Source organism: Drosophila ficusphila, unplaced genomic scaffold (genome assembly GCF_018152265.1).
Source record: "Drosophila ficusphila isolate 14025-0441.05 unplaced genomic scaffold, ASM1815226v1 contig_791, whole genome shotgun sequence".
NCBI lineage: Eukaryota > Metazoa > Arthropoda > Insecta > Diptera > Drosophilidae > Drosophila > Drosophila ficusphila.
Window position 1 is genome coordinate 19,317,041 of NW_025064737.1, and position 17,171 is coordinate 19,334,211.

The 17,171-nt window shown below is 40.4% G+C and overlaps 4 protein-coding genes across 4 annotated transcripts; 1 reads left to right on the forward strand and 3 right to left on the reverse strand.

Annotated features, from left to right (window-relative positions):
• Positions 1-284: 284 nt before the first annotated feature.
• LOC108095976 (cardioactive peptide) lies at positions 285-2,048 on the forward strand. Its single transcript, XM_017197320.2, has 3 exons — positions 285-505; positions 1,494-1,557; positions 1,616-2,048. The coding sequence occupies exons 1-3, from the start codon at positions 395-397 to the stop codon at positions 1,909-1,911; spliced, it is 471 nt and encodes a 156-aa protein (XP_017052809.1). The 5' UTR covers positions 285-394; the 3' UTR covers positions 1,912-2,048.
• Positions 2,049-2,413: 365 nt separating this feature from the next.
• On the reverse strand, positions 2,414-8,620 carry LOC108095665. The gene is made up of 6 exons (XM_017196830.2): positions 7,892-8,620; positions 7,627-7,829; positions 6,915-7,568; positions 3,543-4,290; positions 3,278-3,480; positions 2,414-3,221 (listed from the first exon to the last, which is right to left on the reverse strand). Exons 1-6 carry the CDS (start codon positions 8,578-8,580, stop codon positions 2,566-2,568), a joined length of 3,153 nt encoding a protein of 1,050 aa, XP_017052319.2. The 5' UTR covers positions 8,581-8,620; the 3' UTR covers positions 2,414-2,565.
• Positions 8,621-9,447: 827 nt separating this feature from the next.
• Positions 9,448-12,481, reverse strand: LOC108095727 (chorion peroxidase). Its single transcript, XM_017196902.1, is given in 5 exon segments — positions 9,448-9,797; positions 9,864-10,033; positions 10,091-10,290; positions 10,292-11,951; positions 12,315-12,481. Coding segments are annotated over 5 exon segments (2,505 nt in total). The 3' UTR covers positions 9,448-9,489.
• Positions 12,482-12,740: 259 nt separating this feature from the next.
• On the reverse strand, positions 12,741-16,889 carry LOC108095931 (nuclear pore complex protein Nup133). Its single transcript, XM_017197268.1, has 8 exons — positions 16,617-16,889; positions 16,385-16,559; positions 15,820-16,323; positions 15,451-15,763; positions 14,560-15,398; positions 13,824-14,502; positions 13,220-13,761; positions 12,741-13,162 (listed from the first exon to the last, which is right to left on the reverse strand). The coding sequence occupies exons 1-8, from the start codon at positions 16,790-16,792 to the stop codon at positions 12,788-12,790; spliced, it is 3,603 nt and encodes a 1,200-aa protein (XP_017052757.1). The 5' UTR covers positions 16,793-16,889; the 3' UTR covers positions 12,741-12,787.
• Between the last annotated feature and the right edge of the window lie 282 nt (positions 16,890-17,171).

Below are 17,171 nucleotides of genomic sequence, written 5' to 3' on the forward strand. Positions count from 1 at the left end.
CAGACCGAAATAAGTGAAAGGTTCTAAAAAATGCTTTAAAATCTCACTCTTTAAGCCTGTCCAGCTTTATTTTAAATTAAGTTTGCAGTGGTTTTTATTACCATCTGCAAGGGCAAGGACCATCCTTCAAACGTCAGTGCAATATTGCTGTGAGGGGGCGAACCCGAATGGGAAAGGTCGGGAAAAACACAAAAAGCTATTAAGTGGCAACCAAAATACATTCCAGGCCCAGTCGGAGGTCCTGTCGCATTCTGAAAGCAACAAGTCTCACATTGCGTAGCCGAGATGTTGACCAAGGCCCAAGCTGCGGCAACTTTCATTTGGACTTCGAGTGCTAAGCGCGTCGGTTGCTAAGTGGCTCCTTTTCAAAACTATAAACGCATCCTTTTTCGCCATGAGAACTTCTATTAAAATCGTTCTGAGGCTATTGGCGCTCTTAGTTTGTTTCTTATATTGCCAGGCTTCGCTGGAAAGGGAAAACATTGAAGGCAATCATATGGCAAATGTGAGTTATGATTGTTTTGACTTATTCCTAATGACCTCGAACAAGAACGGAAGGCTATGGTGAAATTGTGTGATACTGTGGCGACACATACGTAAAACTCAGTTGAAAGTTGGAAACACAGAAAGTTGTGAGCTTTATTGATAACGAGCGCCTAAAAGCCTTTCAAAGCAATTTCAAAATTATGTTTAATGTATAACCCACCAAATACATATACAAAATTGATAATTTCCATTAAAATCTGGTTAAGTGCTTAAAAAATGTATTTCAGAATAAAACTTTAACTAACAAATTTGTTTAGATTTAAATTAATTATTATTTTTGTTAGAAGCAGGGCCGTAGCTAGCATGGGGCAGGTGGGGCGGTGCCCCAGGGCCCCCGAAGGGAAGGGGCCCCGCCGGGGCTTCCTTTTTAGTTCTGAAAAAGCCTTACCATGCCTTTCGGACTTTCTGAATGGGCTTTAAATGGATCACAATAATCTAACAAAATAAAAAAATTCTAAATTTTTTACAGTTTTATTAGATAATGTACAAAACTACATGTTTTCGCTTTATTTCAACATACATATCTCAGTATCTCATTTGGTAAATACCATTAAAAACGCCGCTTTCTCGCTTTGCAAGCCGCAAATTCGTCGATCGCTTGGCTGAAATCAATCTTTCTTATGAATAAAATTTGACAAAAGACTCCCGTATAGGGGGCCCCAAATTTACTTGTTGCCCCAGGGCCCCCGAGGCTCTAGCTACGGCCCTGGTTAGAAGCACTCAAAGTTGAAAGCTTAACTGATAACGAGCGAACAAAAAGCCTTTCAAAGCAATTTCAAAATTATGTTTAATGTATAATCTACCAAATACATATACAACATTGATAATCTACATTTAAATCTTGTTTTTAAGAAGAAATAAGTGGTGTTGTTAAAAAAATGTATTCCAGAATAAAACTTTAGTTTATAAATTTGCTTCGATTTTAAATGAATTATTATTTTTTTTAGCACAAACTAAGTGGCGTTATCCAGTGGAAGTATGAGAAGCGACCGTTTTGTAATGCTTTTACAGGTAATAAAAGTGTATTAACTACTTAAGTTAACAAGTTTTAAGCCAGTAAATATTACAGGATGTGGACGCAAACGTACTTATCCCTCTTATCCACCTTTTTCGCTATTTAAACGCAATGATATTGAAGATAAGCCCTATAACAATGAATACTTGTCTGAAGGTTTAAGTGATTTGATTGATATCAATGCCGAACCAGCTGTGGAAAATGTCCAAAAGCAGATAATGTCCCAGGCGAAAATCTTCGAGGCAATCAAAGAAGCCAGCAAGGAAATCTTCAGGCAGAAGAATAAACAGAAAATGTTGCAGAATGAAAAGGAAATGCAACAATTGGAGGATGAGAGGGACAACAAATAAATCGGATAAGTCGGAACATCGGTTGCCTGGATATAAATTGACTGGATCGTTACCACACTGGTTTTGTTACTGTACATAATATCTTTATCTATGACTCTTGAATTGCGAAAGATTAAACACCATTGGCATGAAATCAAATAAAATTGTTGACCACATTTTAAGCATTTTTCTCTTCTTATATTTTGATTTGCTTTCGTTTTATTTTCATAATTGTTCTTAAAGGTTACAAAAACATTTATTATGACTCCTAACCATGCAATGCATTTTGGCCTTCTGCTTTTATTAAACATTCTTTATGGCCAGAATCAAATAAGGGTCCCTAACGATTTTGCCGTCTATTGCTTACGCAATTTGTTTGATTGCATCAAACAATTTTAGAAAAATATATATAAAATATATGGGAAAATAAAGTTAAAGGCCCTTAAATTAAACAGTTCTTAAAAGAACTTATCTTTGCTATCTATATATGTATGTTTTGATCGCCTTAGTTAAAACAAATTTCTCCAACTAAAATTGCACTATTTATTTTTGAATTTACTACAATGAATATATTATTTTTTTTGTTAACCGAGGTTATTATTTTTTATGAAATTAGCGGTGTAGCTATTAGCGGCTTATTACCACTTAACTAATGTATTTCATCAGTTTGAAAAATTAATCCAATTTGGGGACCCTCTTGGACAAACGCACTCGAACTCCGTCTTTGGCTACCAGGGCAACGCCGCTGTTTTCGAACTCCAATTCGCGTTTGCTCATCACCTCAACGTTGAAGTTCTGAAGGATTTTAATGATGGCCAGCTTGGTATTAACACGACCCATTCGCTGGGCAATGCAAATCCTGGGACCCTCACCAAAAGGCATGAAGGCAGTGGGATTGTAGTTGCGGCTCTCCTCCGAGAAACGATCTGGATCATATTTCTCGGGATCCGGGAAGTATTCTGCGTCGCGATGAATACCAAACAGAGAGATCACCACCGGTGTTCCCTTGGGAATGACGTCATTGGTATCCGGAACAGGGTAATCCTGGGTGCATTCTCGGTTCAGGAAGGGAAGACCCGGATATTTGCGGGTGGCTTCCTGCAAGCACAGCTCCAAGAACTTCATCTTGTGCAGGGCATCGTAGGTGATCTTTCCATTGTTCTTGGCCAGTGTCTCGTCCACTTCATCCTGGAGGCGCTTCAGCAACTCTGGGTATTGAGCCAACTCAAATATGGTACATGCTGCGGCCGATCCCGTGGTTTCCTGACCAGCAATGAAGAAAATGAAGGCTTGCGCGGTGATGGCCTCTAGCGAAATAGCCTTAATATGACCTGAAAATTTGTTCTTGCTCAGTTTATGCATTATTTACGTTTATATGTTTCCTTACCATCGGGAGTCTTCTGTATGCTAAAGGACTTCTCGTCATTTTCCTCTATCTTGCCCGTATTCCTCAACTGAATTAGCAATTGCAGCAAATCCTTTCGAACAATGCCGTGTTTTTCCCGGTACTCAACAGTCTCTTTTACTATCTCAAGCATGGCCACTACAACTGGATTTTTAAAACCCACTCTGAACAAGAACTTTGCAATGCTAGAGAAAAATCATTACTATAGGTTATATTTTATTCCTACATTTTATAAAAAATTACTTACCTTGGCACCAAGAATATCATCATATTAAACAAAGCCATAAAGCGATTATTTGTTCTTGCAATAGTTACCAAGTTTCGGAATTTGTTGTCGGGATTTTCGAAGCTATTCACTTCCAAACCAAAAATGGTCGAAGCAATTATGTCGATGGCATAGTCATGCATTACTTTCTTGAGATCCACCTCCTTGGAACCTTGTTCTGGGAGCTCCTTCTGGAGATAAGCCACCATTTTGTCGCCAATATCTTCGGACGTAGTGTACATGGCCTTCAGCTTGCCAGAGGTGAAACATGGCGATAACATGTGCCTCATTGACCGCCAACTTTGGCCTCTCAAAGAAAATATGTTGGCCGACAGTGGGTCTTTCTCCTCATCTACATAAACACCGCGATCGTGGAAGCTGGCGAAATCCTGTGCCAAAACTCGACGAGCTAGTTCGGCATCCCGGACTAAAACAGCCGGACGGAAGAGCAAGTAAATGCCCAAGACTCGTTCCCTACTCTTCTTATAGACGTCGTATATGGCCAAGCCCATGCACTTCTCCTGCCTCCAAACGCTGTCCAAACATCCGAACGGAATCCCGGAGTGTCTGTCATTTGGAAATCCGCGACGTTCCCAAAAACTATAATGGTGTTTCAGGTAGAACCACGCCAATGTCAAAAGCGACAAGACCAGCAAAACCAGCGGAAACATGGTTAACCGATTGAACTTTTCACTGAACTTAACGGTTCTCAAAGTAGGTCCACATTGATCTGGCGAATAATGCGTTGGCTCCATTTATAGGTCCGAATTTCAACGTTTAATTCTCTTCCACATCAACGTTTAGATAATAAATTCTCTTTTTATTATTGTTTATGTCGCAGAAAGTAAAGACCTCTCAAAAGTACCAAAGAGAACACGACATCTGATAATTCGTTTACATGACAACCGGTTAAAGTTTGCGGAATTAATTAAATATACATTAATTATGAAAAGAAAAAAAAAATAAAAATAAAATTGTTTTATAAAATATTAAAAATAAAAAAAAAATTTTTTTTTTTTTTATTTTTTTTATAATAAAAAGAAAAAAAAAATTTAAAAATTTTTTTTTTAAAAAAAAAAATAAAAAAAAAATTAAAAAAAAAAAAAACCCTTTTTTTAAAAAAAAAAAATAAAAAAAAAAAAAATTTTTTTTTTTTTTTTTTTTTTTTTTTTAAAATTTTTTTTTTTATAAAATTATTTTTTTTTTAAAAAAAAATTTAAATTAAAAAAAAAAAAAATTAAACTACTATGAAATAATTCCTAAAGGAGGTCATGAAGCTCCTAATTCAATAGCTGGAGATAATCTTCTATGAAAAAATGCTCAAAAAAAACTTACAAAAAATAAAACTTCTGATAAAATAAATAAAATTATTCCTCATCGTAATCCAATAGTTACAGCGTAAGTATGTAATCCTTGATATGTTCCTTCACGAGAAACATCTCGTCATCATTGATAAACTGTTAAAATAGTAATATGTTAATAAAAAAAAAAAGAAAAAAAAAAAAAAAAAAAAAAAAAAAAAAAAAAAAAAAAAACTTTTGTATCCTTTATTTTTTTGACCTCTTGTATGGGAGCTATCCGATATAGTCGGCCGATCCGGCTCGTTCCGACTTATATACTGCGTGCAATAACTACACAACTTTTGGAAAAGTTTCAACACGATAGCTTTAAAACTGAGAGACTAGTTTACATAGAAACCGACAGGAGGACAGACGGACAGACGGACAGACGGACAGACGGACAGACGTACATACATATTTCGATTCAGATGGTGATGCTGATCAAGAATATATATACTTTATGGGGTCTAAGGTGTCTCCTTCACTGCGTTGCAAACTTCTGACTGAAATTATAATACCCTTTTGCTCTGCAAGGGTATAATTATACATATTAATCAAATTAATAATAAATTTTTAAGCCAAAATATAACTTTAAATATTAAATAAATAAAAATTATAAATTATTTTTTATTTTTCATAACAAAATAAATAATTAATATTAGTTAATAAAAATTAATAATTTTTATTTTTTAAAAATTATTAATTTTTAATACATTTTTACAAAAATTTTTTATTAAAATTTATTTATAAATATTCATATTTTATTAGTTCTAATAAAAAAAATGTTTTTTAATGTTAATTTTTTAATAATTTAAAAAAAAGATATAAAAAAAAAACATTTTTAATTTATAAACTGAATCATTTATTATGTATATTATATATATATTCAAAATTTTATTTTATTTTTTGTTTTTAAAAAATTTAAAAAAAATAAATATATTTTTTTTAATGTAAAATTTTATTTTTTTTGCATTTTTTTTTTAATTAAAATTTAAAATTTTTTTTTTTTTTTAATTTATTTTAATTACTAAATCTGAAATATTTAATATATTATTAATTATTTAATTATTAAAAAAATATTTTTTTTCAATTAAAATGTCCAAAAGCAGATAATGTCCCAGGCGAAAATCTTCGAGGCAATCAAAGAAGCCAGCAAGGAAATCTTCAGGCAGAAGAATAAACAGAAAATGTTGCAGAATGAAAAGGAAATGCAACAATTGGAGGTTGAGAGGGACAACAAATAAATTGGATAAGTCGGTACATCGGTTGACTAGAAATATATTGACCGGATCGTTACCATTCTGGTTTTATTACTGTACATAATATCTTTATCTATGACTCTTGAATTGCGAAAGATTAAACACCATTGGCATGAAATCAATAAAAAATGTTGACCACATTTTAAGCATTTTTCTCCTTTCTTTTTGATTTATATTTATTTTAATTTCATAGTAATTTTTTAATAAACAATAATTATAAACATTTAATATGACTCCCAACTATGCAATGCATTTCGACCTTCTGCCTTTAATAACCAGTCTTTATGGCCAAAAAAATATATCATTTGTTGGCCTGTCGTATCTATTCATGGCATTAGTAATCGGTAATCGCAGTGGGTTTCCCTATCTTTTGTTAGCGATAAGGGTCCCTAACAATTTCTCCGTCTATAGCTAAAGCAATTTGTTCGATTGCATAAACAATGTTAAAAATATATCTATTAAATAGAAGGAAAAATTAAGTAAAAGTCTTTAAATTTAAAGGTTCCTAAAAAAAACCTATTATAGCTATCTATATTAATTTTGATCGCCTTAGTTACAAATATTTTCTACAACTAAAATTGCACAATTTATTTTTGAATTTACTACAATGAACATATTATAAAAGGTAACGATTTTTTTTTGTTGACCGAGGTTATCTTTTATGTAATGAGCGATAATGCTAATAGCGGATTAACTGTTATCAAAATAATCAGAGTGGATTTATTACCACTTAACTGTTGTATTTCATCAGTTTTAATCCAATTTGGGGACTCTCTTGGACAAACGCACTCGAACTCCGTCTTTGGCTATCAGGGCAATGCCGCTTTTTTCGAACTCCAATTCGCGTTTGCTCATCACCTCAACGTTGAAGTTCTGCAGGATCTTTATGATGGCCAGCTTGGAATTAACACGACCCATTCGCTGGGCAATGCAAATCCTGGGACCCTCACCAAAAGGCATGAAGGCAGTGGGATTGTAGTTGCGACTCTCCTCCGAGAAACGATCTGGATCATATTTCTCGGGATCCGGGAAGTATTCTGGGTCATGATGAATACCATACAGCGATATTACCACCGGTGTTCCCTTGGGAATGACGTCATTGGTGTCGGGTACAGTGTAATCCTGGGTGCATTCTCGGTTCAGGATGGGAAGACCCGGATATTTGCGCATGGTTTCCTGCAGGCACAGCTCCAAAAACTCCATCTTGTGCAGGGCGTCGTAGCTGATTATTCCATTGTTTTTGGCCAGTGTCTCGTCCACTTCATCCTGGAGACGTTTTAGCAAATCTGGGTATTGAGCCAACTCAAAGATGGTACATGCTGCGGTCGATCCTGTAGTTTCCTGACCAGCAATGTAGAAAATGAAGGCCTGGGCTGTGATGGCCTCAAGCGAAATAGTCTTTATATGACCTGAAAATACAATTTTGCTTAGTTTTTTTGCATTATTTAACTTTATATGATTCATTACCATCGGGTGTCTTCTGTATGCTGAAGGACTTCTCGTCATTTTCCTCTATCTTGCCCGTATTCCTCAACTGAATTAGCAATTGCAGCAAATCCTTTCGAACAATGCCGTGTTTTTCGCGGTACTCAACAGTCTCTTTGACAATCTCCAGCATGGCCAGTCCAACTGGATTTTTAAAACCCACTCTGAACAGGAACTTTGCAATGCTATAGAAAATTCATTACTATAGGTTACATTTTATACACACATTTTATGATAAATTACTAACCTTGGCACCAGGAATAACATCATACCAAACAAAGCGTTAAAGCGACTATTTGCTCTTGCAAGAGTAACCAAGTTTCGGAATTTGTTGTCGGGATTTTCGAAGCTATTCACATCCAAACCAAAAATAGTCGAAGCAATTATATCGATGGCATAGTTCTGCATCACTTTCTTGAGATCCACCTCCTTGAAACCTTGTTCTGGGAGCTCCTTCTGGAGATAAGCCACCATTTTGTCACCAATATCCTCGGATGTGCTATACATGGCCTTCAGTTTGCCCGAGGTGAAACACGGTGATAACATATGCCTCATTGATCGCCAACTTTGGCCTCTCAAAGCAAATATACTGGCCGACAGTGGGTCTTTCTCCTCATCTACATAAATTCCGCGATCGTGGAAGCTGGCGAAATCCTGTGCCAAAACTCGACGAGCCAGTTCGGCATCCCGGACTAAAACAGCCGGACGGAAGAGCAAGTAAATGCCCAACACTCGTTCCTTGCTCTTCTTATAGACGTCGTATATGGCCAAGCCCATGCACTTCTCCTGCCTCCAAACGCTGTCCAAACATCCGAACGGAATCCCGGAGTGCCTGTCATTTGGAAATCCGCGACGTTCCCAAAAACTGTAGTGGTGTTTCAGGTAGTACCACGCCAATGTCAATAGAGACAAGGCAAGCAAAACCAGTGAAAACATGGTTAACTGACTGAACTTTTAAAGACTGAACGATACTCAAAGCAGGTCTATATTCAACTGGCGAATAATGCGTTGGGTTCCATTTATAGGTCCGAATTTCAACGTATTATTCTCTTCCACATCAACGTTCTGTTTAGATAATAAATTCTGATAGAGCAGTCTGAATTCTCTTATTATTATTGTTTATGTCGCAGAAAGTAAAGATCTCTTAAAAGCACCAAAGAGAACACGACAACTGATAATTTGTTTATATCACAACCGGTTAAATTTTACTGAATTAATTTAAATGAACATTGATTATGAAAACTATTTTAAAGGCTTAAATGAGCATTGGCTTAGTTAATAAATAAAATTAAAAATCTATTTTTTTAATAAAGTTTATAATAAAATGACTGAATGCATACCAAACTATTCGTAATTGATAAATTAATCTATAGAAAGCCGCCCACTTCTCGCCAATCAGCAGAGAAATCGTTGTGAAATTAAAGAGAGACTACTAGTTTTTTTTATTTGTTACTGGCTTCCCAGACAAAGAAGCTTGTAATGCGTTCAAAATTTATGTTTTTATTAATGATTACGATTTTAAAAAGAGCTTAAAGGCCTCAAAACAAATTTACAAATATCTCTTATGAGTTCTCTTAAAGTACTATACTCTATTGAACCGAATACAGTGTTACTGTTACTCTTTATAAATTATTATTGCATCATTCAAGTGTTAGACCATAGATTAAAAATTACTTTCTATAACTAAATTAGTTTCTTGCATATCTAACATATTTTACGATATGTTTATCATATTTATGTTATCTTTAATTTAAATAATTTTTCGAGTTTTAAAGTGATAGGATTGTTTTCCCCTTCGACCAAGTAACCGTCTGTACTTAATAATATTTTATTCCTTTACCTATGTTAGATACCTTTATCAATATTAAGAGTTACATTGGCTGTTCGATGATTTCCCTGGGTTGAGTTATTAGACATCACTCGCACTGAAGTAGCTCCTCTATTTATTCCTGTTCTGTGCAGCTCATTTGGTTGCTCCGATTCGGACCAGGGTTTAAAGTTAAAGTTATATCCCTCCAAATCCTGGCAGTTCACCTGAGGATTACCTTTATCCCGAAGTCTCTGCATTACATGCTCCCGAATTTGGGTAATACCATCTGAATTTCGACATATGATGGCTGCCAGACTGGTTTTGTAAATCTCTCTAAGTTGAGCTGTTAAAAAAGAAATCCAAAAACTACAGTATTTATGGTAGAAATGTACATTTGATGAACTTTTACCTTTGGTAAATTTTTGCGGACCCATTTTCCTTTCATACCAGTGGGAGTCTCCCATTTTTAAGCGTATGAATTGATCAGATACCATACAACTTAGGAGAGGACCAAAGATAGCTCCTCCCAAAGGTGGTTCACTTAGTGCACCTGTGTACACATCCACATCCTGTGGGGATCTAAGGAAATAGTATATTATTTTCCAGTTCACCCGTAAGAATCTCATCTTAATTAACTCATATATCTGCCTTATAGAATCCAATGTGGCGTTATCCACAGCCTGGGCCATTTGCTCCCACGTGTCCACTGGAGGCAAACGACAATGCCGTCTGAAGACCGGATACGAAGGTATTCCATGATCCCGACCCCTCTGAATGTTTAAGGATACCAAATCCAAACCGCAAAGAGGCACCCTATCCTCGGCGGTTCCCTCAAAAAAGTTTTTGGGTAACTTCTAGCGAAAAGAAACGATCCACTTGCATTACGGGAGTATTGGCCGCCGTCATTAAAGCGTGATCAATTCCATGTTCCGCCCAGAGGGAAAAAGGATTAAAGAGCATCTTGTGCAGTTCGATGGACTCAGCACTACTATTATCCTTGGAGACATTGAACAATCCTGGCAGAAGGGTGTGTGCAAATCGAAAAGCAGCCGCTGCAAAGCAATTGGCAATGCTGGGATCCACTTCTGGGTCATAAGTATCCGGGGCATTTAGATTATCCTTGGAGGGCAGCAAACCCTTCACCTCACTGAGATTCCTTCCAAGCAACACTGGCAGAAATTCATTGTAGGTGATGTGTGCCATCTGGGCACCCAGAATCTTTCTGGCCTCCTGGTACAAACGCTCATCCTCCCAGTGAGGATTATGCTCCTGCAGCTGTTTAGCCAAATAATTGTGGTGTCTAGCCCAAAGGAGATGCATTGAGGTGAGCAGCAGGTTCTCATTGGCCCGATCGTCTCCAGATTCAAAGCAGTATTTCCCCTGGCGGGTCATCTGTACTCGATTGCAGCCATCCGAAGGATTTGAAGAGATGGGGAGGAGTGGCCGACCATCCTCCATGATGTACATCCGAAGTGATCCATTGATGAAGCTGCGTAATTGATTTTGCCGCTGCTCCAGATTTCCGTAGACCACGGAGGCATCGATAAAAGCCGTCGCCTGATTAAGCTGCATCCTTGGACCAAATCTTCCCGTGGGAGCAGGAGCAGATCTCACGAAATTCATGCAACTGATGTTGTACTGTTTGTAGTAAGGATCATCGGGCAGGATAGCCACGGGAAAGCACTCCGGATGCTGTTCACGAGTGGCAGCCACACAGCAATCGATGGATTCTCCCTCTTGCGAAGTTGTCAACGAGGTGGCCGTAATGTCGTGGTCCATGAATTGGCCAAAAACCGCCAGCATCACGGTAAAATTCGAATCTGTTTCGTAACTGGAGCGATGAATCTTCAAGGACACCTGACGAGCCGGCGGCAGGCGACCATGATGACTAATCCGCGGAGCAGCAATACCATCTGCATAATCCGGAGAGACCATCCGGCGATAAGGAACCATCGAAGCTCCATAAGTCCGCGGATGCTTCTTGTTGTTGCAAACCCCAGTGGATCTCCTAAAGCGAGCATTGAAATCGCAATCCAAGCGGAGCACCGTTGGATCAGGAAGGACTATCTTTGGTCCCCAGCCGATATTGCTGCGTCCAGGCTGCTTGGTATAGTTGAAACGCTTGGCTATATCCAAGGTTGCCTGGTTTTCCACATAGCCACGTCGTGCCAGCTTCCTCGCCTCTGGATTTGTGCTCAGCGATCTGTAGTGTCGAAAGGCCGGCGTGTTCACCTCGTTGGGCAGCAGACCCTCCTCCAGTATTTCTCGATCCCCCAAAGCCTTGATCCCAGCGCTTACCGCCTGGGCGCCATCATGGTGACCCAGTGCCGCCTGCTCCAAGGCCCAACTGGCTGCCGGCTCGTCTGGAAGCGGTCTGTTTGGCGGCAGCTCTCCTTCCGATCCATTTACCACGAAGAAGAAACTGGGACCCCCATCGCGACCGCTAAGGGAATCGCTGAACACGAGGGCCAGGCAAAGGGCGGTGAGTACAATCGCTCTGCGGGCGGGAAAGTGAAATTACTTTGTGGTTGGCACAGTGCGGTTAAGCGACGACTAAACGTTCACGGTGGGTTCATGATCAGGTATTGAATAACCTAATGGCGTGGGTTGGCAAATTGATTTCTCACTGTTTGAAATTTTCTCTACGAAGTTAAGCGGTGAAATTAAAAGGAACGTTTTTACTTGCAGCTTAAATAAAAAGCAAGAAAAATATCTTTATTATAAATTTTCCTGCACGGTTAGATATTCCCAACAAAAAAAAGAACCAGAATCACTTTGAGAGCCTTGCACCAATATACTCTGGTTAATAATATCAATTGGAGATATTGTCTACAATTTGATTTTGCCGAAACACACTCACATAAAAGTAATACCCATGCAGCACTGAAACTGCCGCATCTTGTTGCGGCGCGAACGCGGAGAAACACCACCGGGAAAAACGCGGTCGGGTCCTTGATACGGCGGCAGGACGACATATCCGGAGCCACCGGCAGCGGCGGTGGTAAGCGGAGTTGTTTCGTCGGTCATGATCAGAGCTAAACTGATGCGCAGTGGCGGCAAATGCAGCCAACAGAGCTGTGGGCCAGGGCGACTCTAGAGTTGCCCGAACACTTGGCGGGCTTCCGGCTCTCCGCTCGCCACACTTCAGATACTTTCGCCGGCAGCGACTCGCCTGGGACAAAGCAACTTAGTTTATAATATTTTATAATGCCAGCGTTTGAGCGTCGCAACAACACAACACAGCTGGCAACTGTCCACCGACCAAGAAAGAACACCAGCCACCATCTTGTATTCTTAAAGTAAACTTTAATAAACGACATGTGAGTTGCACGCTTAGATTTCCATATCTTCCGGCTGCCGGAACATGTCGGCCACATATTCGTAGGTCAGTTTTAGCAGATACTGGAATGGTTTCTGCTGCGGCAAATCACCGAGCTCCACGCTCTCTAGGAAATCCTCCATGGGCGGCAGGAAGTTCTCGGATTCGTGGTCCATCAGCTGCGAAAGTTCGATGATCTTGAAGAAGAGGAGTTTCTGTATGTAATCCACTGCATTGTTGGGATCGTAATCCGTCCAGTTGTCGCGCTTAATGGCTGCGCACCAGATCTTGTGTCTCATGTCGTATGGCTGGTCCACGTAACTCAGAAGCTCCAGAGATTTACGGAACTCCGCTTCGGTGGCAGTGTCATTCTCTTCGGCAATGTTAAGCTGTGGATAATTAGTAGTTGTAATAAAGATTATCAGTCGATAAATTAACTGTCTTACGTTAATAATCTCCTCTGCTTTAAGAACCTTTTGTTCGGTAGAGTCGAAGCCAAAACTTTGCAATATGTCATGGCTCAATTGCGACTGATATTCGATCAGCGTTAGATCTGCATTGATCTTCTCAACCTGGGCAGTTAAATCGGAATCGGCTGCTGCGAAAGCTGCCAATTTTGCTAGCGACAACATAGACTTTTTGCGCGCCACAAACTCCGTTTCGCACTGGGCTAATTCGTAGAGCACCTTGGCCGCCCGCTCGAAGTCGCCGTTGAATATTAACTGGATCCAGCCCAGGGACGGATGGTCGCGCATGAACTGAGCCAACGCCGTCTGGTTGCCCTTGAAGCGTTCGAAGACCTCGCCGTGCCGGTTCTGGCGCAAGTGCCAATTGATAGCGAACTGTGAGAAGTCATATTCCTCATACTTGCGGGTGTAATCGTCCAGCCGATCTTTGTCCTGCGTCTCATCGCAGATGAGCACTAAACATTGAAAGTCCAGGTACTTTTCGGCGAGCTTTGCGGCGTACTCGTACTGACGATCTTTGACTGAAAATTTGGAAAAGAGGTTTAGAGTAAAAACTAACATTTATAGCAGATTTATTTCATACTCAGTACTGAGATGAGTTCCCTGCGCTGGGCTTCAAACTGCTGCTGCAGCACATTGAACTTCTCCGTATCTCGAACGCTTTCCAAGTAGGTCCTTCTTCCATCAAGTACCAGATCCACCAGCTCAAATATTTGCTGATACAAGTGCTGCTTCAACTCAGTCTCGCTAACGCAGTGGCCTCCGTACCGAACGCTGATATCGATCAGCCGGGTTAAAGTGTCCCGGACACCTGCGCTTCCCGCCATCGCAGTCCATGGAAGATTTTCGTAGGAGGTTAGCTTGTCATTGCTCAGTCTGAAGCTACTGGCATGCTGCTCCCGATGCCTAAACACTTGACCCAGAGTGTCCAGAACAATTGAGTTTATGTCGTTGATAAAGTGGGCCACTGATATGGTGGTCTGGCTCTGAGCAGCAATTCTTTCGTCGGCAATATCAGCCAAGGCCTCGAATACGTTTTGGAACTTGGACAGCTTCACATAGAATATATCCTGATTGGTAAGGCTGCCTTGGGGTTTCTCATCCCACAACGCAACGGTGGCCTCGATGGCCTCTTCAATTAGCTTGGGCATCTTAGTCTGCAATGAACGTAGAGCCATGGCAGCCACTATCTTTTCACTGATGTCGGAGAGAATAAAGCTGGTGGGCTTTAGCATATGACTTCCGCAGGGTATGGCATTAAGCTGGAAAGGACAGGTTTGTTTTTAGTATGCAAAAATTTTAGACTTTTTGGTTTATACCTTTTCCCAAACTCCACTGGAATGCAAGAAGGTGACGAAATGCTGGAAAGCAATTATCTTATCCCTTAATTGATTGATAATCTGCATCGAACGTGAACTGCCAATAGCATGCCGGTTGCTATCGTGATCACCGAGAGCTTCCTCCCAACGCGGATCTGAAATCGGAATATCTTCCGCCAAATCTTCGGCAATTGTAATAACAATTCTATCCAACTTGAAGGCATCTATCGGTGCCCCATTTGGATCGGCTTCATTCACGCTGCGCATTAGTTCGCCGACAATTGTTTTAACCATGTTGTTGTTTCGCTTTAAGTGGTACAGGAATGCCGCCTTCAGTTGGCCCACCTCATCGCAAAGTTCATTGTATATCTCATCCGGATCCAGTTCGAATAGGTGTAGGTTATTTGTGCTGCCAGTCAAAGTTGTCTGCTCAGGAGCACCGAAACTGGCATTGAAAGAGTTGGGGGCGAACAAGTCGGGGGTGTTGCAGGAGCTCATGTTCATCATTTCGGTACCGTCAAAATCACCTGGAGTGATGGAAACTAAACCATGGGTGCGGCTAAAGAACAACGGCAGTTGACTGCAGATTGCAGCACTCAAAATGCGATCATCATGGAGGTGGAACTCAATCTTCTCGGCTTCCAGCTCCGCTGTTGGCACGGAATTGGATAAGTGCAGGGGGTACACCACCTTGGGAGTGTACAAATAAAGGTGACTGCTGCCCACCACGAAGCGCAGACTGAGGCAATCTTCTTCAGTTTTGGCATTGAAAAACTTGTTGATCTTAAGCGGTGTAAAGGACTCCATAAGCATACTTTCCGGTTGTGGACTTGCAGTTACTAAAATGGTATGTTTTTATAATAATGAAAACATATTTAAGTAAGTTCTTACTCAGAGCATAGCACATTTGTGGAGCATGAGCAGAGTTCACAGCTCCAGCCAGAATGTACGCCTTTTCCTTCACCAAATGAAAGTCTAGCAAATGCAGATCGATCTCTACATTATCAGCGGGCAGTCGCACATTCCAGAACTTGGTTTTAAATTCATCACGAATCCTGCGCACCACTTCCCCATCCTCGTACAGAAGGTTTTCGGCATTTCCCTTGTTAGATAGACTCCACCGCTGAATTGCACGGTCGGAAAGCACGGCTACGACTGTTTCTCCAGTTTCAGAATTGCTTTCGCAGCACATACCAACCAAAGCCTAGAGATGAAAAGCTTTAAAAGATGTACATCAATCGGTATGAGAAAATACTTTACCTGATCCTTTTCACCACCTGTGTTCATGCCAATCAAAATCGAAGCAAACTTCTTACCAAAGCCACCAAGGAAACTAGTGGCGGGCTTAATGGTCTTATGGTGTAGCGTGTAACGACCGTTGGTGAGTCCGACCCTCAGGAAAACCAAATTGCAGGTGGTAGTAACTGCTAGATAGCCCTGCTGTGTGGGCAGATTGAGGAGCTGGACAAACTCCTGGCCAGTTAGGATGGATAGATCCACAGAATTACCGTCATGCGCGATTGATGACCAGTAGCGAACTTCTCCCGTGGCAGAGACAGCAATGCAGGAGGCCATTTGCTGACCTTCTGTTTGGAAAACGCTTATCAAGTCGCTCTTATGGCCCAGATCGCTGTAGGGCAGGGTCAACTCCCGGCACTGGGCCAATCCACCTCCCCGTCTGGTTGGTTTGCCCAGGCGAGGTGGCGAAGCGGATCTGGTCGTATCTTTGTATTGCCAAATTAAGAGACGTCTGCCTTGGACAACCTGGACGAAAATAAACTTCATAGTTTATGGACTTGATAGATATGGTTTCCCAATCTCTTACCCAAGCCCAACCATTTTGAGTCACTTTGGCGGTGACCGTTCCCGCTCCCGATCCGGCAAAGGTAAGCGCCTCGTTGACAACCACGGGCAATGGACAGCCAAAACTCTCCACCACATTGTAGTCGGAGCGTATGCCCGGAATAGACTGAGTGGATCGCACGGACAAACTAAGCCGGCTTAAAAACATAAAAATATATGAAAATAGACTTAGTAAGTATGTGTGGAGCATTTACCTGTTGGTCAGAGCAGTCTTTTTGAGATTTCCGGGCAACTGGGCAAGACTGGCGTTGCCGCCAAAAAAAGATTTTCGCGTGCTGTCTGCCGGAGCCGCTGGCATGCTATATCTTCGCAAACCCGGAGAGGACTCTCGCGATATGCCATAAATCTGTTTCTGTAGGTTTCTCTCCATTTTATATTTCGCTTAAATCACTTACAAACAATAAATAAACAACAATTTTCGCGACAAAATACCGCCGGCATGGGTGCGTATCGATAGGCGATGACGAGTGGCGCTGTAACGAAGTCACAGCCAAAAAGTATCGATCATCGGTAATTGTTTACAAGTGCGGTGCACGGTAAATACAGCTTAAAAAAATAAAGTAAAATATGGAAACGATGTGTTTTTTTCTAAAACTTCGAAATCCGTTGGCGGAGAGTGAAAATTTTGCACCGTTTTTTTGTTATTAACAATTAAAGTTGCGATTTGTAGTACAAATTCGGATCTGAGTGACCGTATTTGCATGTGATGTGCCGATTATTGCATTCGTCTGGTGGCTGATTATTGCAAA